General features: G+C 45.2%; 4 protein-coding genes across 9 annotated transcripts in view; 3 read left to right on the top strand and 1 right to left on the bottom strand.

Annotated features, from left to right (window-relative positions):
- The window catches only part of LOC117966220 (KN motif and ankyrin repeat domain-containing protein 3-like), a 33,486-nt gene extending 28,080 nt beyond the window's left edge, over nucleotides 1-5,406 (top strand). For all 3 annotated transcript variants that reach the window (XM_059014752.1, XM_034911906.2, XM_034911905.2), the window contains exons 5-12: nucleotides 243-342; nucleotides 578-784; nucleotides 1,003-1,093; nucleotides 1,587-1,806; nucleotides 2,462-2,604; nucleotides 3,197-3,397; nucleotides 4,157-4,255; nucleotides 4,635-5,406. In XM_059014752.1, the coding sequence (XP_058870735.1) occupies nucleotides 243-342; nucleotides 578-784; nucleotides 1,003-1,093; nucleotides 1,587-1,806; nucleotides 2,462-2,604; nucleotides 3,197-3,397; nucleotides 4,157-4,255; nucleotides 4,635-4,685 (1,112 nt within the window). In that variant the 3' untranslated portion in view covers nucleotides 4,686-5,406. The remainder of the gene's footprint in view (nucleotides 1-242; nucleotides 343-577; nucleotides 785-1,002; nucleotides 1,094-1,586; nucleotides 1,807-2,461; nucleotides 2,605-3,196; nucleotides 3,398-4,156; nucleotides 4,256-4,634) is intronic.
- A 75-nt stretch (nucleotides 5,407-5,481) lies between these two features.
- On the bottom strand, nucleotides 5,482-8,671 carry LOC131721826 (small ribosomal subunit protein eS28). Of its 2 annotated transcripts, none has more exons than XM_059014756.1 (4): nucleotides 8,525-8,671; nucleotides 6,500-6,547; nucleotides 6,081-6,206; nucleotides 5,482-5,585 (listed from the first exon to the last, which is right to left on the bottom strand). In XM_059014756.1, exons 1-3 carry the CDS (start codon nucleotides 8,654-8,656, stop codon nucleotides 6,084-6,086), a joined length of 303 nt encoding a protein of 100 aa, XP_058870739.1. In that variant the 5' UTR covers nucleotides 8,657-8,671; the 3' UTR covers nucleotides 5,482-5,585; nucleotides 6,081-6,083. The 2 variants fall into 2 exon arrangements, with proteins under 2 accessions (XP_058870739.1, XP_058870740.1); XM_059014757.1 differs by lacking the exon at nucleotides 8,525-8,671 and adding an exon at nucleotides 7,751-7,849.
- Nucleotides 8,147-9,642, top strand: LOC117401519 (NADH dehydrogenase [ubiquinone] 1 alpha subcomplex subunit 7). Its single transcript, XM_034002291.3, has 4 exons — nucleotides 8,147-8,249; nucleotides 8,597-8,646; nucleotides 8,749-8,898; nucleotides 9,293-9,642. The coding sequence occupies exons 1-4, from the start codon at nucleotides 8,199-8,201 to the stop codon at nucleotides 9,387-9,389; spliced, it is 348 nt and encodes a 115-aa protein (XP_033858182.3). The 5' UTR covers nucleotides 8,147-8,198; the 3' UTR covers nucleotides 9,390-9,642.
- A 436-nt stretch (nucleotides 9,643-10,078) lies between these two features.
- LOC117962266 (very low-density lipoprotein receptor-like) lies at nucleotides 10,079-18,559 on the top strand. Of its 3 annotated transcripts, none has more exons than XM_059014754.1 (15): nucleotides 10,079-10,696; nucleotides 11,613-11,735; nucleotides 12,223-12,343; nucleotides 12,751-13,115; nucleotides 13,221-13,340; nucleotides 13,648-13,773; nucleotides 14,370-14,541; nucleotides 14,907-15,119; nucleotides 15,486-15,604; nucleotides 15,710-15,849; nucleotides 15,964-16,102; nucleotides 16,182-16,349; nucleotides 16,455-16,502; nucleotides 16,874-17,028; nucleotides 17,623-18,559. In XM_059014754.1, the coding sequence occupies exons 1-15, from the start codon at nucleotides 10,618-10,620 to the stop codon at nucleotides 17,656-17,658; spliced, it is 2,124 nt and encodes a 707-aa protein (XP_058870737.1). In that variant the 5' UTR covers nucleotides 10,079-10,617; the 3' UTR covers nucleotides 17,659-18,559. The 3 variants fall into 3 exon arrangements, with proteins under 3 accessions (XP_058870737.1, XP_058870736.1, XP_058870738.1); XM_059014753.1 differs by having other exon boundaries at nucleotides 10,082-10,696; nucleotides 16,874-17,084; XM_059014755.1 differs by lacking the exon at nucleotides 10,079-10,696 and having other exon boundaries at nucleotides 12,747-13,115; nucleotides 16,874-17,084.
- The last annotated feature ends 925 nt before the right edge of the window (nucleotides 18,560-19,484 follow it).

Raw genomic sequence — 19,484 nt, 5'->3', positions numbered from 1 at the left:
AGTGAGGAGACTGGTGGGGAGTCTTGGGGGTTTTATGATTTAGTTGCACAAAGCACTGCACAGAATTATTGTTCTGCTTACCGACAGTGTGAAAGTAAGTGGGAAGACAACTGGGTTTGATGAGATGTGACTGTAAGAGGAGTTTTATAGGTTCTGGCTCTGAGCAGGAAACAAACCTCTCCTGTCTTCTGCTGCTGCTCTCAGACACGCCCCCCCTCTCAGCTCTCTGTCTCCCCCCGCAGGTATGCTGAAATCCATCATGAAGAAGAAAGGCAGCTCCAGCACGGTCGAGCCAGGGGGCAGCAAGAAGAGCCTGCAGTTCGTAGGGATACTCAACGGAGGGTAGGCTGCAGAACAACTTGGAGTAAATAGCTCTGAGAATTTAACCCCCAGACTTTTTTTAGGAAGGGGGTGCAATATGGTTCTGGTAGTCAGGCTCCGGGTGTCTATATATATATACACACAGTCTGCTCTGTGGCTGTAATATAATTATTTGAATGAAACCAAAATTGCTCACAAAACAGGAGGACTTACCATTTTATACCTTATACATTTCGTGTTTGGGGGCCCCCCTCAGGTATGAGTCAACGTCGAGTGAAGAGGAGGAGGAGGAGGAGGAGGAAGAGGGCAGCTCGTCAGGTGCAGGGGACAGCACGGACAGCAGCGACAGGGAGACAGGGGCGCTGATCGAGACCTCGGAGGACGAGCTCAACGTCAACATGGAGGACAGCGACAGCGACGCTGAGCAGACCAGACCGGAACAAAACGGGGACGTGAAAGAAAAGTAAGGCTTCTGCTTCTCTACTGCACTGAGACCCTACTGGAGTCGAAACTTCTGTCATCGAATTTACTGAGTTTATTCTACTACTTCTATACTCTTACATTTAAACAAAGATTGTCTTACCAGTGTTGCATTTCTACTGGCGTATCGATATAACCACAAAATGCCGAAGATCCCCTGGCACAGTGCAGTGTGTTAAACAGGACGTCAATGTGTTGCAGGTTCGAGCTGAGTAAGAAGATGCGCGAAGCCTGTCTGATTCTGAAGAACCACCTGAACGATGACGTCAACGCTTTGAAAAGCAAGGAAGTGGTAAGCCTCCCCGGGATCTTCTGTTTAAGTTTCAAAACTCATTTGTTAGTCCTTCCTGCCCCCCGGCAACAATCGCATGCACAATTGCGTTATCTGTTTGGAATAAAAAAAAAAAAAACTGCAAATCTAATGGACGGACCTGAACACCCCTCATCCAGTTGTCTTTAAAATGTTGTCGACAGTAATGCCACAGTTGTGTTGAGTAAATACTAGGTTCTGTAATTTACCAGCACTCTTTGTTCCATATTTCTTTTGATAGGAAGTCTTCAATTACTGTAGTTTTCAAACTAAAGTTTGTAAGGGAAAGCCCCCAAACACACACACACCTATAATTGGTCTCACCCCCAATGGGGAGTTTTGATTACCTTGTCCACATACGCAGGCAATCACCCCTTTCCCGGGTTCAAGGCATGTCTATAAAATCATTTCGATTCCTTGGGGTGTTGTCCTGATGATTGGAGTGCTCTTCTTGAGCGTTACCTCTTTCCTCCAGCTGTCCAGCACACACACAATCCAGAAGGAGTGGTTCTGGGTGTCCAGCTCCCGGAGAGCTCTCCCCGCCCGCGTGGCGGACTACCTGATGGCATTCTCCGAAGTCTCGCCCGCGCTGCTGCGCCACGTGGTCAACATGGCGGACGGCAATGGCAACACGGCACTGCACTACAGCGTCTCGCACTCCAACTTCGCCATAGTGGGGCTGCTGCTGGACACCGGTCAGTGACAGGCTCGCTCTCTCTCACACACACACAGGGAAAGGGGAAACCAGCATTGCTTTGAGATCCATCTGTGCAGTACTGGGGCACATTCTTCTTAGCAATGAGAAGGGACATTTAAGCTCAAGCTAGCCTCAGGAAAGGATCTGATTGGTTCTTTACAGTAAATGGCCCAAGTGTTTCAGCTGTTCCAACTGTGCATGTATTGTTCCCAGGTGATTCCAGCTTTTCCTCATCCCCCATTGGTTCCTTTCCTGTCTGTGCTGAGGTTGAAACAGTACCATCGTTTCATTGTATCTGTTCAACTGTGTGTGCGGTAGCATGATCTTGATTTGGTCGTTTTGTGTGTTCTGCTTAATGTCATGCAAACGAGGACAGCAGTAAGTGCATCCGTGCATGGTCTCTAACCTGAAATTACGCTGACGTTCCACCATGCACATTTAGTTGGTGTTTTCCATGATTACCTTGGCCAAGGTTTAAGAGGTTATGTATTGCAAACTACAGCTGTGGCCAAAAGTTTTGCATCACCCTGTAGAACTTTGAGGTTGATGCAAAGCTTTTGGCCAGAGCTGTACACTCTCCATAGAGCAAGGCAGGCTAGCCGTCCATTCGGAAGTGAGTAACTCCAGTCTCCCCTGTCCTGCCCCTCTATCAGGTGTGTGCTGCGTGGATCACCAGAACAAAGCCGGCTACACAGCCATCATGCTGGCAGCGCTGGCTGCGGTTGAGCTGGAGGAGGACATGAAGGTCATCAGGAAGCTGTTCAGTCTGGGCAACGTCAACGCCAAGGCCAGCCAGGTGGGGGCGCTATTACAAGAATACACTAGCCAAGTATCAAATCCAAAGTCTGCCTCCCATTCAACCAAGAACACCAGGCAGGTTTATATACCTGTTATAGCAACTTATTATTATTACATTTATACAGAAATATTGCTTAAACATCCTAGGCCCTTGTTCACTAAGCAATGTTAAGAATAAACTATTAGAAATAGAGAATTATTGAATGGGGAACTATCGAGGGAGTACTGTAGATCGTTCTAGTCCTGGTACAATAACAGTTTGCTTTTACATTACAAAGTTAGTACTGTGGCAAAGGCTCCTGTGGATGCGTTTGGGAAACTCTTTTCAGGTTCATCTAAGGCAGGGCTTGCCAAAGTTGGCCGTTCCACTCCTGGTCTTTGTTCCAACCCTGTCCTAATTGAACCAATTAAACTTCCATGCAGACCCTCAAGTAGTTCATTATCTCATTTTACCTGGTAAACCTGGAGTGGAATAATGGCCCTCCAGGACTGGGATTGATGAGACACCCCTGTGATCAGGCCTCTCCTCCCCCGCGTGGAGGTTACGCTACGTCACGTTCCACCTTCCTTATCCCACCCTCTCCCTGCAGGCTGGGCAGACTGCGCTCATGCTGGCAGTGAGCCACGGGCGCCAGGAGATGGTTCGAGCGCTGCTGGACTGCAGCGCCAACGTCAACATCCAGGATGACGAGGGTTCCACGGCGCTGATGTGCGCCAGCGAACACGGGCGCGCCGAGATCGTCAAGCTGCTCCTGGCACAGCCCGGCTGCGACGTCTCCATCGCAGACAATGTAAGAGCAGAGCTGTGCCGGGTATCTCTCTGAGGGCACTGGTAAAAGTCTAGCAAAAATACAGCTATGGCCAAAGGTTTTGCATCACCTAGAATTTTAGTATTGTATGAAGATAATTTGTATCTTTTATTTAACATTATGTAATCAAAGAAACTACAAAATGATATTGCACAAGTCTACCGGAAGCCATAACAGTAGTACAGTATTTCATTTTAGATTTAAAAAATGTCACATTTTTCAAATATATAGAAATCTACAAAGCGGTGTTTAATTCGATATTTAACGTAACATTATTCAGCAGGTTTCACTTGACTTTATGAAGGAAGATTTGTTAATTCTATAGGGTGATGCAAAACTTTTGGCCAGAGCTATAGATAAAAACACCTGCTATTTACAATATAAAGCTCCCGTTCAGAAACTTCCAGGAACTTTTTCCAGCTCCCCTTACTTACTGGCTGATACTGAGTAATATGGTTGGTATGTGCTTAACATCAATTAGCAATGCATGTATTGTGTATCAAAGAGAAGCAGCTGGGCAGTGGTGGGAGTGAGAAAATGACATTCAAGTGTTTTAACAGAAGGGATTAGATACAGTAGATTGGGGGGATTACTCTACATAGGGAACAAGATGGGGTTAACTCTTTGGTTGCCATTACTCACTGCCAGATTTAGTGGTTTAGAGGAATTGTGTATTGATTATTGGACAAAAAAGTTATTTCCCTTAAACCAAGGTAAAATTGTGGCTCTCCCTCCCTCTAGGATGGCAGCAATGCTCTCTCAATCGCGCTGGAGGCCGCGCACAATGACATCGCCGTGCTGCTCTACGCGCATAAGAACTATGCTGAGTCTCAGGCAGCCGTGAGTATCAGCTAGGAGCTCTGGCTTCTCTTAACATGCCTCTCATCGCAGTGCAGTTAAGGGGCGCTTACACCTCGCTTTGTGTTGCTGCAGACCCCTGTTCACACCATCTCGACACTGACAGCCCTCCATGCAGTGGCTTGTCAGTCTGCATCCTGGTAAAGTGCTGTGTTGTACAGCTCTGGATGTTCAGACTCTGTGTTTGAGCTTTTCTGCTTCCATCTTGTTTGTTGATTCTGAGCGGGCCGTGCTGTACTTTGCAGTGCAGACTCGAGAATATTAACTGAAAACGGCCGTCTCATTACTAATAAGCCTAATACTGCGAGTAGAAATCTGGTCTCTTCTTGTTGCTTGATTGCTTATTCTCTTTGTATTGCAGGGCTCACCAAAGACCACCATGAAAAGCCACACCAGCCCAACAAGACCATGACCTGTTGAATAGCCACGGCCCAATACTGTGCCAAAGAGGGGCTGATAACTGGACCGAAAGGAGGACTAGCCCAAGGCCACCTCCCTGCACTATACGGAAATAAAATATATCTGTAGCCATACTAAAGCAATATATACATATATAAACTTGTATCCATATTTTAAATATACAGTAATCTTATTTTTTTTCTACAAATCTATTTCCAAAACCTTAATTGTACTCATCTGTAATCGAGAATTGTTTGTTTACAACATTGCTATAATATTGTGTACAATCCTTAACGTGTACAACAGCGCTGCAGCTGGCTTTATTGCATTTGGAAAGACATCCATCACAAAGTGCTTCTGTAGGTTTATTATCTAATTTTGCAGACCTCTACTCAAACAGCTTATACAAACGGAAGCCACGCACCGTAACCAAAACCTGCTGGATTCAAACACTCATACCCTTATATTTCTTATATGTCAAATAAGTGAAGCCATTACAGTAGGATAATGCACTAACATCTGTTTATGCACTGTATAAATTATATTTGTATTTATCAGTTTTGATATGAGCTTTGAATAAAAAAAATAAACTGCACTGTCTACTTGCAATTGCGTGGCCCTGATTTGATACTGCAGCTGTTATTTCAATACATAGCATTTGAAATATTGAGTAATTACTACTTTTACTTTGTTGTATTATTCTTTAGTGCCAACTCTGGCACAGAAATGAGGATGCAGACAAAAGCAAAACTGCACAGATTGTGGTTGGTTTTATTAACTCTTCAGTAATAAAGACCCAGAAAAACTGCTTCAATCACTCATTTATTGTCAATTGCCAAAGATATTGTACAGTAGAGCGGTAAACGGTCGACCAGGCACATCAGTCTGGGTTGCATCTCATCTTTATAAAGAACTGCAATCAGACAAGAAAATGGGGTTAGGATTGCATGACAAAATATTGAACCCAAAACAAAATGTGGAAATCCAAGTTGTATTTTCATTATTGGACAGACACGCAACATGGTTAGTGAAGCATCACACACACATTATATACAGGAAGCATCGGAAACATGACCTGGATTTATGCTCTATTGTCTTTGGACATTGTGCTCAATACAGATTTAAATTTGAATATTTAGGCCAAATAAACATGGACTGGTTACAGCCACTTGGGACTGGAGTCAACAAGTCCTACTTCAGAGTTTTACTGAGCTTGAAGGAGCACTACTAAACAAGGCTGGACACGCGCTACATTTCACTTGAAACTAAATCAATAAATGTAGCAGATTCATCCAGCTTCAGGTGCCTTGTTTGTATTTGCAGGGAGTTTTCAATGCAGGTGAGCCACAGGCACTCCCTGAAGCGCGTGGAGCCTGGTAAAGGGTATACAAGACGACGAGCCTCTTACCTCCTATCGCAGCCTCCTGGCTTCCCTTTCAGACTCCAGCAGGGTGAGAACATCCCCTTCCCTCACTGGGCCCTTCACATTCCTGATAATGGAGCGGTTGCTGTCGTCCATGAACTCAACTCGCACCTAAGAGCCAAACAAAAACTGCATTTCATTTGAAGAGCTAGACCCCCAGAACGCAAAATGTCTATGTAGGGCTTGGTTTCATTTTTTTGATAATTCGACATCCCTTCTGTTAAGATCTCCCCCTTAATCTTACTGACTTGTTGCAAAAATGTTACCAGTTTTGAAAACAGTTCTCACTGAAGATGTAATGACATCAGTTTAACTTCACTCGCTCTTTGTGTTTGGTTGGAATTAAAAACAAGGAGGAGTTTGCCCTTTTTTTTGTACACCGACTCAAGGACCCCTTGCTTTACCTGGGTACACTGTCCCTGGGAGCCGGTTCTTCCAAGAACCTTGGTGACCTGCAAGAAAGAAATATATAAAAGGTCATTATTTCGCCTACATTACCTTTGCATTAGGTAGAAATAGCGAGATTCGTGCGACCTAGTGCAGTGCCATTGCCGCCTCAATTCACATTACACTGCACATGACAAGCAGTGAAAACAGAGCGACACTTGTATTCAAATCACAACACAATTGCAGTGTGGAGTAGTGGTTAGGGCTCTGGACTCTTGACCGGAGGGTTGTGGGTTCAATCCCCAGTGGGGGACACTGCTGTTGTACCCTTGAGCAAGGTACTTTACCTAGATTGCTCCAGTAAAAACCCAACTGTAAAAATGTGTAATTGTATGTAAAAATAATGTGATATCTGTATAATGTGAAATAATGTATAATGTGATATCTTGTAACAATTGTAAGTCGCCCTGGATAAGGGCGTCTGCTAAGAAATAAATAATAATAATAATTAATAAAATGACCCACGTTTGCAAAATATGAATCTATTAGTTATCGGTAAAAATAATGAACTGATCTCCATTTGATGTTTGCTTTTTGTATACACCAGGCCACATGTATAAAGTATTGTGAGTAAAAAGCATTGTGTTGTTTTTTTAAATACATACAAAATACACACACTTCTACGTGTGGATTGTGGGGTTGACATCTGTCTTTCATAAGATTAAGCACTTTAAAAAGGTGACTATCTGGAAATGTGTACATAGTCTATAACCATACGTCAAATTATTATTATTATTATTTTTTAACCTGCACACTTTTTTCAATCCAATATTGGACTGCCGCCTCATTAGTGCTCGACAGTTTTAACAACAACACTAGCGTGCAATACTAAAAGTTACACATCGCCCCAAAACAGCCTAAATAAAGTTACAATGAGTTGCTTGCGGGGTCGAGTTACGAAATCTCAATTTGAATCCTGTTCATATATTAAACGAATAACGTGTGAAAAACCATAAATCACGCAGAAAAAGCGAGTGTTGACAGCGCCTCTATTTCTCAAAAGGGGATTTTGTGCAGCATGATGTGGAGACGCTGAACAGCGAGCGCCCATCACGCGTCTGCCCTCATGGCTATGTTTACTGCTCATTTATCAGACCACATCCCGCCGAAAACAGAAAAACAAGTAATTACTGGTTCATACGCAAAGTTTTTTTCACGTTTCGGCTGAACTAGCGTGTTGTAAAAACGGGTTTGAATCGTTTTCTTACTCTGGCAAGCTTGATGGGCTGCACACGGCTGGCATCCATGATGGCGGCTTGAGACAGAAAGGGGGTCACGTGGGTCGACGACGAGTATTTATACCCACAAACAAACCTGAATTAATTTATTTCCCCGTAAATATCTAACTTCAAATATTAAATTATTTCTCTGAATCCGTTCTCTGTTTTAAAAATTAAGAACCGGGGAGACAAATATAAATACACAGCTTCGCGCTCCCAGCATGCGCTACGGCGACCTCGGCCAGCTCCAAACTGATATTTATTAAAATAATATACAAACAATCCATCCCTCATTAAAGTCAATTATTAGCCTTCGTTATATAAAAAAAAAGATTTTCGATTAACAAATAATTATTAAATAACTGAAAAAAGTCCTAAAAACTACAATGCTGTGCCTTCCCAGGATGCCCCGCGAGTCTTGCCCTTGACAACAGCGATGGCGTCTGCTACTAGAATTATACAGAGACTCCGAAACTGGCTTTCAGGGGTAAATGAAATCTTTAGCTGACATTTAAAATTGGGAGAAATGTGCTTTATTTGTAGTATGTCCACACCGCTACCTATATGTTTGATTCTGACTTGATCTCATTTAAAAAGTAATTCACCAGTGATTAGTGTATTTATTTACAGTGCACCAAATCAAATACGATTTTTTAATTACCTGTTACTTGTTCTAGCAAACACACGTCTGAATAAATGCATTATAGCGCATTGCTGCTTTTCCAGATCTAATATAATATTAATGATAATGCCTTGTTGTACCTTGTACTGGATTACTCGTCTCAAGAGCCATGCTGTCACTTTGTTAACGGCGAATGTCTTGTTTTGTTGCAGCAAGACCTCCAGTCGAAACTGCAGCTGCGGTACGCAGAGATCGCTAAAAGGTAAATGCATCCAATTCAAATGAAAATTAAAATAAACAACAACAAAAAAATACTGAAGCAAATTTGATAATTTCTTCCAATGCGGTATTTGTAATTTTGCAGGACCCAGCCTCCACCCAAACTCCCAGTCGGCCCCAGCCACAAGTTTGCTCAAAACTCCTACTGCCTGCGTGACGGCCGCCGGGAGTCTGCCCCGCCGACAGTCCTCATGTCACCCTATGAGGCTCTGGTCGCAGGAACTCAAACTGGCAGGTGAGTGCTTGAAGATGGAGTTAGCTTGACATTGCCTGACAAGAGCATAGGTGCAGGAAGACGGGCCAGCTGAGAGAATCCGAATTCTAATCTTAAGATTTAAATAAGGCCAATATCTAACCCAAGCACTAATCGGCGCAAAGAGAACATTTCATGTGTTTGAAAGAATGTAGTTTTACATTGGCCCGTTATTCTGCACCAGGTAAAGAATGTGTCCCGTCGTTCTGCACCTGTGCCCTGGCATTTCTATATGACAGATTCATATTTATTAACCTGCCACACCAGCGTCACCGAGTTTAGTAACGGTTGCAAGAGTCTTAAAGGTAAAGCCGTACGACTTTTCTGCTCACCTGTAATGTATTTTTATTTATTTTTTTATACTTTCTTAATTTAGCCAAGAATCTGGTGTAACTGTTGCTGCCAAGCGCCCAGTAATCCCCGGGCCACCACCTAGGAAACTGGAGCTTTCCAAGGATGAGCCGTACCTGTAAGAGGAACAGGAGAGCCTTCGCTGCCCAACCACGTACCCCAACACTGTCACCCAGCTCTTTACTGGCAACGTGATGACTGGCTTGGTTCTGTTAAAGCTGATTGTAGCCTCTGGTAATAACAAAACTGAGAGTGACTGGATGGAACATCAGAGTGCACTGTCCATATCATTAGCTGGAGCTTGTTTCATATTGTATCATATTGAATTCTAGCATCAAATAAAATGCTAAATTGAATAAATGTATTATATCTTTACACAGATGTGCCTGTTTCCTTTGTTGTGTACCCTTTTTTAATTATTTTATGTATCAGAAACGCAGCTGGTGAGAAGAAACGTCATTAACAAGGGTGTCCTGAGGGCTTCAAAACAAGGAGCAGCAGCACTAAAGACACGCCTCACATAAAACATGTACAGTACAAGTTACCTCATAACAAGACTGCTTTGTTTTGAGCGTCACCCTTCTTGGCTGAGGCATTTTATTATCAGTTAGAATGTTCGCTACATTCTAGAGCCATGGTTCCTCATCCAGCAACATTACACTCTGGCGCCAGTAGACACGTTTACATTTTATTATTCCTTAGCAACCATAGATGACGATCGCTTCTCGTTGGGTCTAGACTACTCGCGTGAGCCTCCCACACTCATCCACATACACAGGAGAGACGGTTCGTGTCTTGTGAGGAGGGTTTGATTAGGACGGGGTTTAATAATTTAGTACCAATTATCGAAACGACTTGCACCCCTGAGCATTATCCGAAACGTTTGTCTACCTGACTTCCTGTCCTAGTTTTGTCTGCACATACAAGCGTGTTGATGAACAGATATCAAGTGATCCTGTACGCTGCAAACTGATCCTATAATGAGGAGCCCACAAAACAAACATGTTTTGTCAATGTAGTGTAAAAACAAAATCATCAGAACATCAATCGAAGATTTCCCGAGTGCACCCAGGTTTCTCACTAATATTCATATTTGCATCGACTGATTCGGATTATTTGACTTCTAACCTACAAAAGACCGTCGTTAAACCGTGTTATCAAAATGAAAGGTTGTTGCAAACACAAGGACATGACTGATCAGCAGCTCTTGCACATCTTCGGCACTGAGCGTCCTCAGCACACACGCATGCGCAGATGTTTTAGCTTCGCCTCTTCCACACGTGTCTGAGTTGTTGACGTCTACGCTCCGGCTCCGCCCATCAGAAGACCGGTCTAGTGAGTCGGTTAAACATGGTTCACAGAACCGGCGTGGGACAGCTCGTGTGGGTTTTTATATTTCTAAATGTGCACTTACCGGACGTCATATGGGGTGAGTTTGCGAGTCTTTTATTTATATAATTATGCATCTCTTTTTTTTTTTTTTTTTGGCGCAATTACATTTTCAATGTTTTAAATAAAACATTTAGAGGACACGGGATTGTCCGATAAAGTGTCCGCCCTCATACCGCAGCGATTGGTTAGCGGGCTAGCTTTCCCGCCCTCTCTGGTTTAGCTCTGTGTGTAATTGGTCGAAAGGACTGTCCTTTACGACATCGCCCCCTTCTATATATATATAATGCATTGATTCGTAGTGAATGAAGTTTCTCATTTAGTAACACATAATGAAACATGGCAAGGTGCCACGCAATTAAGATATAGCTTGTTTGAACGCGTGTATCGGTGCCCACGCCTACATGGTTGAGGAGCATACCATACAGTACACCTTGTCTCAGAACAAACTAAAAGGATTACGACCATTACCTTACACAACTGTACATACAGGGCTTGGGCAAATCGACTCCAGACATTTGCAGCAAACGCATTGATGTCAGTGCAACTGTATATGCAAGTTGCATCACCCGTTGCACGACTTAAGATCATTAAACACGAACTTCTGAGCAACTTGTTAAAGCAATTTTGAGCTGTTTTGTGAAAAATGCTTGAAAATACACACTGCAGCATCTAAAAGATTGAAAATGTGATTTAGGTTATTATTATTATTATTATTAATAATCATATTCATATGGCAATGTAAAGTAATCCTGCGCTTAGCAGCGTTAGCCGCTGGAAACCAATCCCTCTAGATATCCAGCCTCGGAATTGTTGGAATTTCTGGACACCCTCCAGCCAGTACTGGGACCCCTTCCTTGTTCAGTTAGCTCTATGCAGAGTGCAGTGGACCTGTTGCAGAGGACTCCAGTGTTCAGTGTGTTGTAAGGGGAATCGCTCCTGTTTGTGTGTTGCAGGGAGCCCTGTCCTCTCGTGCCATCGTTCCCAGTTCACGTGTGCCAGCGGGAAGTGCATTCCCCAGAACTGGAAGTGTGACGGAGATAAGGACTGTGAAGATGGCAGTGACGAGTCCCAATGCTGTGAGTATGGGAGACTCCTATCCAGAGGAGGTTAGGAGTCTTCAGATGGTCTGTACTGCTTGTGATGACCAGCAAACACCGTGCAGGGGTCTCTCTCAGGGCCTCCTTTTCTATTCTATCCCGCTGTGTTCTTGTTATGCATGGAACACGTTTGGTGTGAAACCTTAGGGATGGAAATAAGATTGCGTAGTGGTTTGATCCATTCCTGGTTTTACTATGAGTTTAATATTAAGACCCAGCTGAGCTAGTTACCTATATACTGGGGGCAAATTGAGCTTGTATTGAAACCTGGAACGAGTGAAACTGCTGTGCAATAGGAGTCTTATTTCCATCCCTGAACCTGTTGGTTTGATTAACATGGCATGCATTTTTAATACAGTTTCAGATACTCCCATTGCATTGGGTTACTAGAGGTATCTTGCTGCATGAGATAGCAGGCAAAGTGGTTGAGTTTCCCATCTCTTGCTATTGCTTCATTCTCCTGCAGGGGAGGTGAGCTGTTCAGGGTTTCGCTGTGCAAACGGAGACTGTATCTCCGAGAGCTGGCTGTGTGACGGGACTGTGGACTGCAAGGATGGATCTGACGAGCTCCCAGATACCTGCGGCAAGTACGCTCCCACTAATTCACAGCTCTGCCCCCGTGGATTGCCCACTGAAAACCAGCAGATGCATATTAACGAACACAGCAACACAAAACATGCATTGAGAGAACTTTGTTATGAGATGCTGCTGTATCTCACCGCAAAAACCGTGGAACAGCTGTAGTGTAAGAAATCCTGTGTTTTTGGTTAGCTAGCTGCCTGAGGCTCGCTTTCATATCAATGAATAATTCAAATCGAGGCACACGGAATAAAAGCTGTGGCGATCAGTAATCGATTGGTTGATTCATTGTTTTAATTGTTGCGTTGCCAAAAATAAGTCCTGAGAGCAGCAGCCATCTCACTTGCACCACAGTGTGTGCTACAAATCCACGTGTGCAGGGTGTCCCTGACATACCTTGCTCCTCTGCAGGCAGGGCGCTGTGTAAAGCAGATGAGTTTGGCTGCGCCGACGGGCGCTGTGTCTCGGCTCAGTTCCGCTGTAACGGCCGGGATGACTGTCGGGATGGGAGTGATGAGGTGGGCTGCCCTCTCTGCCCCTCGGGCTGGTTCCGCTGCCTGGACTCTGACGCCTGCCTCCCTGAGACCAGGCGCTGTGACGGGGTCCGTGACTGTCCGGGCGGGGCTGACGAAGCAGCCGAGCTCTGCGGGACCCCGCGGCCGCCCCCCAGAACCTGCCCCGGCTCTGATTTCCGATGCGGGACGGGGGAGTGCATCCCTCAATCCTGGAGGTGCGATCGCTCCACCGACTGCAAGGACGGGCATGACGAAAAAGAATGCGGTAAGGATAATATGAGGCAGAGTGGTTTAAACAGCTTCAAGCTCTTTGTTTGTTTTGTGAGATCCTCCGGTCTGGCTGACCCGTGCTGTGTTCCTCTCCGCTCAGACCGCGATGAGTGTCGGGAGGGGAATGCTGGCTGCTCGCACCTCTGTGTGGACCTGCCCTGGGGCTTCGTGTGCGACTGTCCTGAAGGGATGAGGCTGGTGAGGGACACCCAGTGTGAGGGTGAGTCGGGAGGTTTTCTAACCACCAGTGGAACTAAACACCCAAGAACAACCGGGCCCTCATGGAGACTCTGAACGCGTTGAGGATCGACACACAGTGTAGCCTGAGCGGATTGAGAGGGTTGCAGTTTCCTCTGTTATATAAACGTCGGAAGTGAGGACTAAGGGACAGCCTGGCTGATCAGTTATAGCTAGCAGCCTGAATTGTCCCCTCATTTGAAGCTGTGTGAGAAGTGTTCTGGATGACATTAATAGCCTTCCACTCTGAAGGGTAACCTCTCCTTTGCTCCCTCTTGTTGTTTGCACAGATATAGACGAGTGTTCGGAGCCGGACATGTGCAGCCAGCTCTGCGTTAACCTGAATGGTACCTACAGGTGTGAGTGCCACCAGGGCTACCTCAGAAGCCCCAAATCTGGGGAGTGCAGAGCCCGAGGTAGGTGCTGTGAGCAGTGCCATCTTGTGAAGTTATAACAGCTTGAAGATTGTTTTCTTTTTAATGCTGCAAGCTGTTGTTGAAGCCTATTTGGCTGATGCTGAACTATTGGTAAGCAATGGGGTAGAATGCTTGTGTCACAACAGCTCTGGCCAATGTGTCACAACTCATTTTGCTTCATAAAGTCGAATGACACCTGTGAACAATGTTACGTTAACCTATTTAAATTACAGACCGCTTTAGTAGTTTTCCATATACTTCACGAAAAACGTGGCAAAAATGAGAAAATGTGACATTTCAAAAAGTGTCATGAAATACTGTCCTACTATTATGGGTGGGCTTCCGGGAGGCTTTTGCGCTGTCATTTTGTAGTTCTGTTAAATAAAAGATCAAAATTATGTTCATATTTTTTTAATTTTTATTATTATGCCGCCAATCCTAAAATTCCAAACTGTTGGCCATAGTTGTAGTTTTTAGACGACATAAACACAATCTCAACAAGGCACCTGCTTTCCGATTGAGTGGTTGCACGTGCCCAGTAGACTGGACGGCTGTGTGCTGGTGTTTGTAGGACTGTCATGCCCTTTGCTCTGCAGGACGGGAGGCCGTGGTTGTGTTCAGCAGTGACAGTGGGATCAGGCTGCTCGATATGAGCGCTCGGAAGTACAGAGAGATCTCGGGGAGCCCGGCGGGGGCTGGGGCCATGGCTGCTGACATCCCGGGAAACGCACTGTACTGGGGCGTCCCGAAACTGGGCTCTATCTACAGGTAACTGCACCCTTGTGTAACCCTGGCACTGCAAACTATGTTCAGCAGCTTTTATTCACTTCAAAGGCACTTGGGATTGTTCAGCAGTGTACAAGTAAGTAAGACACTGGGTTTGATCCAGTCTAGCTTTTACTATAATCTTCAAAGTAGCGTGTCTGAATTGAAGTGCGATTAGGGTAGCTTCAGTTGTCATTTGTTGCCTTTTTATGATGCATGTATGCAGTCACTCTGTTTCATGATTCCATAGCCGATAGTGACTGCCGTTTGACTGGCAAAGACAGGCAGAAGACCCTGTTTTAAAATGCATTGCTATACTGTGCAATGCTGTGTGTCTGTTCATTTCTGAATTGTTCTTGTCCTTTCAGGACCACCCAGGAGGGGGCAGAGGTGACCACGCCTGTGCTGAGTGGAGTGGGGTCACCACAGGGGGTCGCTGTGGACTGGATCCACAGGCTGCTCTACTGGACCGACGCCCTCTCCCGTTCCGTCAGCGTGGCCTCGCTGGACGGAGACAGACGCAAGGTTCTGATTGGTGGGCTGTCTGAGCCGTGGGGCGTGGCCGTGCAGCCACTGTCTGGGTGAGCCACACAAAGATGTTCTTTTAAATTACGTTTTTATAAATTAAAACAAGTTTGCGTGAACTCTGTAGATAGGAAACTTAACATGGAGCACACAGACTTGAAGGGGATATGAAGTAATAAAACAGCATATGGCATTTACTGCTGAGGAGAACACAATACACTCTTCCAGTAAGGTATAACTGACCCTTTTACTTTGCTTTGGCAATAAAACCGCTTTAGATTTACAAACAAAAGGCTTATTATAAAAGTTTATTAGCAGTAAACTAAACGGAGGAGTTTACAACCTTACCAGTGAGAAGAATATTATACAGACCCTGGTGCTTCCAGATCTCCACCCACTGGAAACCAATCTCCCCTTCGCAGGTTCCTGTTTTGGTCAGATGCTGGCACCCCTGCGAGGATCGAGAGGGCTGGCATGGACGGGCGAGGCAGGGTGACTCTGGTCTCCTCTGGCATCGAGAGACCGGTCGCTCTTGCTCTGGGTATGTACGCGTTGCTCGGATTTGTGGAGGCTTGGAATGCTTTATTCTAAAGTGAACGGAGCGATTGACTACGGACGGTTTAAAAGATTGATCTGCCTCCCCCAGACCCCACACAACCCTTCCTCTACTGGGTGGACTCCCAGCTTCATTGCATCTCCCGGGTGGGGCTGGACGGTCAGCACCGCAGGACGGTTCTGGAATCAAAGGACTACCTGGGGAGGCCCTTTGCACTGGCTGTCTTCGAGGTATGGAAGCAACATTGGCTGTGCTCCACAGCGAAATCTGAAAGAACGTTGGTCAATGCATCCACTGTCCCTGGCATAAGTGAGTGAAGCTCTCTCTCTCTCTCTATCTCTCAGAGTCGCGTGTTCTGGAGCGATGAGGGTCAGCACTCCATCTATAGCGCTACCAAGCTGAACGGTTCTGACCTGAGGGAGCTGGTCTCGAACGTGAGCCCCAGGGGTCTGGTTCTGATCCACCCCGTCCTGCAGCCAGAGGGTACGACACTAGGGGGTCTGTCCTGTTTTTTAGGGAGCGCAGTTTGCTGTGGCTCCTCACGCTGCGTCCGTGTTCGCAGGTTGGAGTGCGTGTGCGGGAGAGGGAGCTGTCTGCGAGTTCCTGTGTGTGCCGACGCCCCCTGAACACACGGGCGCCCCAGGATTCACCTGCCTCGAACCCGGGGCCCTGCATTCCACCCAGAAAAGCAGCACTCCTCCTCCACCTCCTCCTCCTCCTCCTCTCTGTGGTGAGCAAGCTTCTCGTTAACACTGCATTTCTGTTTGTAGTAAAGTGACGAGCCCCCCCCCCCCCACAGTGGAAGCCTTGCCCTCTAACCGATGCTTTTTTCCAGACCCCCCAGGTACCGATGGCACTTTCTTCAGCATCCTGGCCCTGATCGGTGAGCTCTCTGTTCTGTTTCAGCCCTTAATGTACAGGAGCCCATAGACCCAGTATCTGTCAACCCGTTCTAGTTTCAGTAACACCAGAGCATTTCAAGTCTGATGTTTAGATCTTGGTGGAAAAACAAACAGACTGTAATGTCTCAGTTGTGGCAAACAAAATCACATGCTCATTTATACTGATAACTTATGATATTTCACAAATGTGTTTTATTTTATTTTTATTTTTTTTTAATTTCTGATCACCTAGATAACACAGATCCAAAATATGTAATAAGAACGCAAACTCTGGTTTGCCCCATTCACTTTCGGTTTGCCCATTTCCCAAATGTGTTCCCTGCTCCCCCCTCCTCTCCCCCTGTGTCTGCAGTGGTCCTGTGTCTGCTGTTGGTCAGCTGTTTGGTCTGGTGGTGGAGAGTGGAGTTCAGCCCCACCAGATCCATCTCTCTGCACGGGGCCACGTTCCTCAAGCAGTCCCAGGACCCCCTGGTGCCACAGAACCGGTCCGAGTCCACACAACGAGAGGCGAGTCAGTCAGGCAGGGGACTGGGAGGTGGTGACGATGCAGCAGAGAGTCTTATGTGTGTATTTCATGTATTATTACTATCAGCATAATTTATAACCTTGGATATTTTTATTATCAAGACAAGATGCCGTATAACAATGAAATGGCGTTGTATTGTGCAGCATAGCACTGGACAGCACTGACGTGCCCTTATTTCTAAAGAGGTTTTTTACATACCCAGCCATGCTGCAGAAAGGGAAAGCCAATTACTCACCCATGCTGTAAAATACCGGATGCACTGTGCCCTGGTGAATGCGCTGTGCACTGGAGTGTGCGCTGGTGAATGCGCTGTGCACTGGAGTGTGCGCTGGTGAATGCGCTGTGCACTGGAGTGTGCGCTGGTGAATGCGCTGTGCACTGGAGTGTGCGCTGGTGAATGCGCTGTGCACTGGAGTGTGCGATGGTGAATGCGCTGTGCACTGGAGTGTGCGATGGTGAATGCGCTGTGCACTGGAGTGTGCGATGGTGAATGCGCTGTGCACTGGAGTGTGCGCTGGTGAATGCTCTACAAACAGGTTTTGAGCATCGTTCTGATTTCTGCTTCTGTTTGACAGGGCGCCCTCTTGAGGCTGGAAGCAGACATTGATTGACGCATCGTTGCTGGAACATACCCATGACTGGGATATTTCTACTGACAGACTGACGGGTGTTTTTGGTTTTCTGGTCCTTGCAAGGAGTTGCTGTACTGGGGGTGGGGGGGTCTGTCCGTTCACTGCTGAAACTAAGGAGGTTGTGGCACTTAAAGATGTTAACACTCCTTGCTGTTAAATGCACGTCTACTATAGTGCCTCTATATCAGTCCTTGTATTCATTTAAATTAGATCCTAATATATTTCAAATAAGTTCCCGGTTTGTTTATTTCAAGCAACTTCAAATGGGCTTGCTGGGAGCTGTAATGTGTGATGCCTCTACTTAATTACATTGCACCAAGAAATCCCAACAGCTATTGAAATGCATAGAGGGGCTGGGCTGGACTCTTTCATAGCCTGACTGATCAGGGGTGTGGTGGTGGGGGCATTCCTGCTGGATCACTGGCTGCCACTAGGGGGCAGTGCAGTGTTACTGTGAAGGCAGCACCCTGGCAGTGCTGTGTTGTTCTTGCATCACTGAACATGCTGGCACATGTTCTGTATTTTTTGGCTTTCTGTCAGTGAAGTGAGCGTAGAAGATTAGTGTTTGAAATTGTGTGGGTTTAATGTGGTGTTTGACCTGGCAATCTGATATATTAGTAAATGATTTACTGGATTACGTAAATCATTTATTGTATTTATTTATTTTTTCTTGTTTGACTTTTTTTTTATTAGTTCTCAAATGGTATGAACTGGCACAGCATTAGTTTGAATGAGGAAAAGGTACATTTATTTATAATAATTCTCAGATGCTGACATTTTCACTTCATTCATAATGGGCTTATTTAATTTGTAAAAAGTTTAAATTTTTTTTTTTTCCTAAAAAGAATTCAGCATTAAAAAGAAAACTGCCTTAATTATTGTTTTTGTGCATCTGTGTGTTTGTGTGGATACAGTATACAGAACCCCCATCTCAGTTCTGATCCCTTTATTAGATATGTTTCGCCAATTATTAGCATATAATATAATCTCTGTATCACAGTTTTTGTATTTTGGGACTACTAATAAACACTACAAATAAAACTGATTCCCATTCCTGCATGCACAGAATTATCCCTGTCTTCCCAAATCGAATAGCAGCCACTCCGAGATTCCCAACCGTTCCAAAGCATGTGTAATAAGATTGCTTCCTGCTCTCCGCACCTCCAGCAGCTGTCCTGTGTGTTCAAGTCGTCAAACAGGGTCCGAAACGTGCCCAGGGTCAGATACTAGTGAACTGTCTTAAATTGCATTTACCTCTGTTCATGTTGTAACAGATAGTAACACGGCTTTCAATAAGGCACTCTGGGTCTTAGAGTTACCTCAACCTGCAAGCAAACCTTCTCCTTAAGAACACAGGCTGATTAAAAAGTGAACACCTCTGCTTTACACTTACCCTGTTTACTCCTGCTGGCTGTGGACTCGGCCTTTCTCTTACCCATACTATTTCGTATGCTTTACTCTGTCGTATTGAACTTATTTTCCAACTTCTGCATTTTCTCCTCTTTTGCTTATGTGGCTAACAGTGTAGAAAAAAGAATGAGGGGTTATTTATTTCTTTGAGTCCCTTCTCTTCCTTTTTCTGTACAAGTGTAATAAAATAATTAGAAAATTCAACATAGTATATCTCTTTATTAAGACATAGTGTGTAGTTAGTAGGTAGACTTCTTGCTAGCGGTTGAAGGATACAAAGAACATGGGGTATCTCTTCAACTTAAATACAGTTTCTTGAGATAACATCAGAAAAATACTAGTTTTGCAACTTTTACATCAAAGAGACTCTCTCCCCTACCTGGGCCAAGAACCTC

This window comes from Acipenser ruthenus, chromosome 49 (genome assembly GCF_902713425.1).
Source record: "Acipenser ruthenus chromosome 49, fAciRut3.2 maternal haplotype, whole genome shotgun sequence".
Classification (NCBI taxonomy): domain Eukaryota; kingdom Metazoa; phylum Chordata; class Actinopteri; order Acipenseriformes; family Acipenseridae; genus Acipenser; species Acipenser ruthenus.
This window is presented reverse-complemented; position numbering and strand designations above follow the sequence as displayed.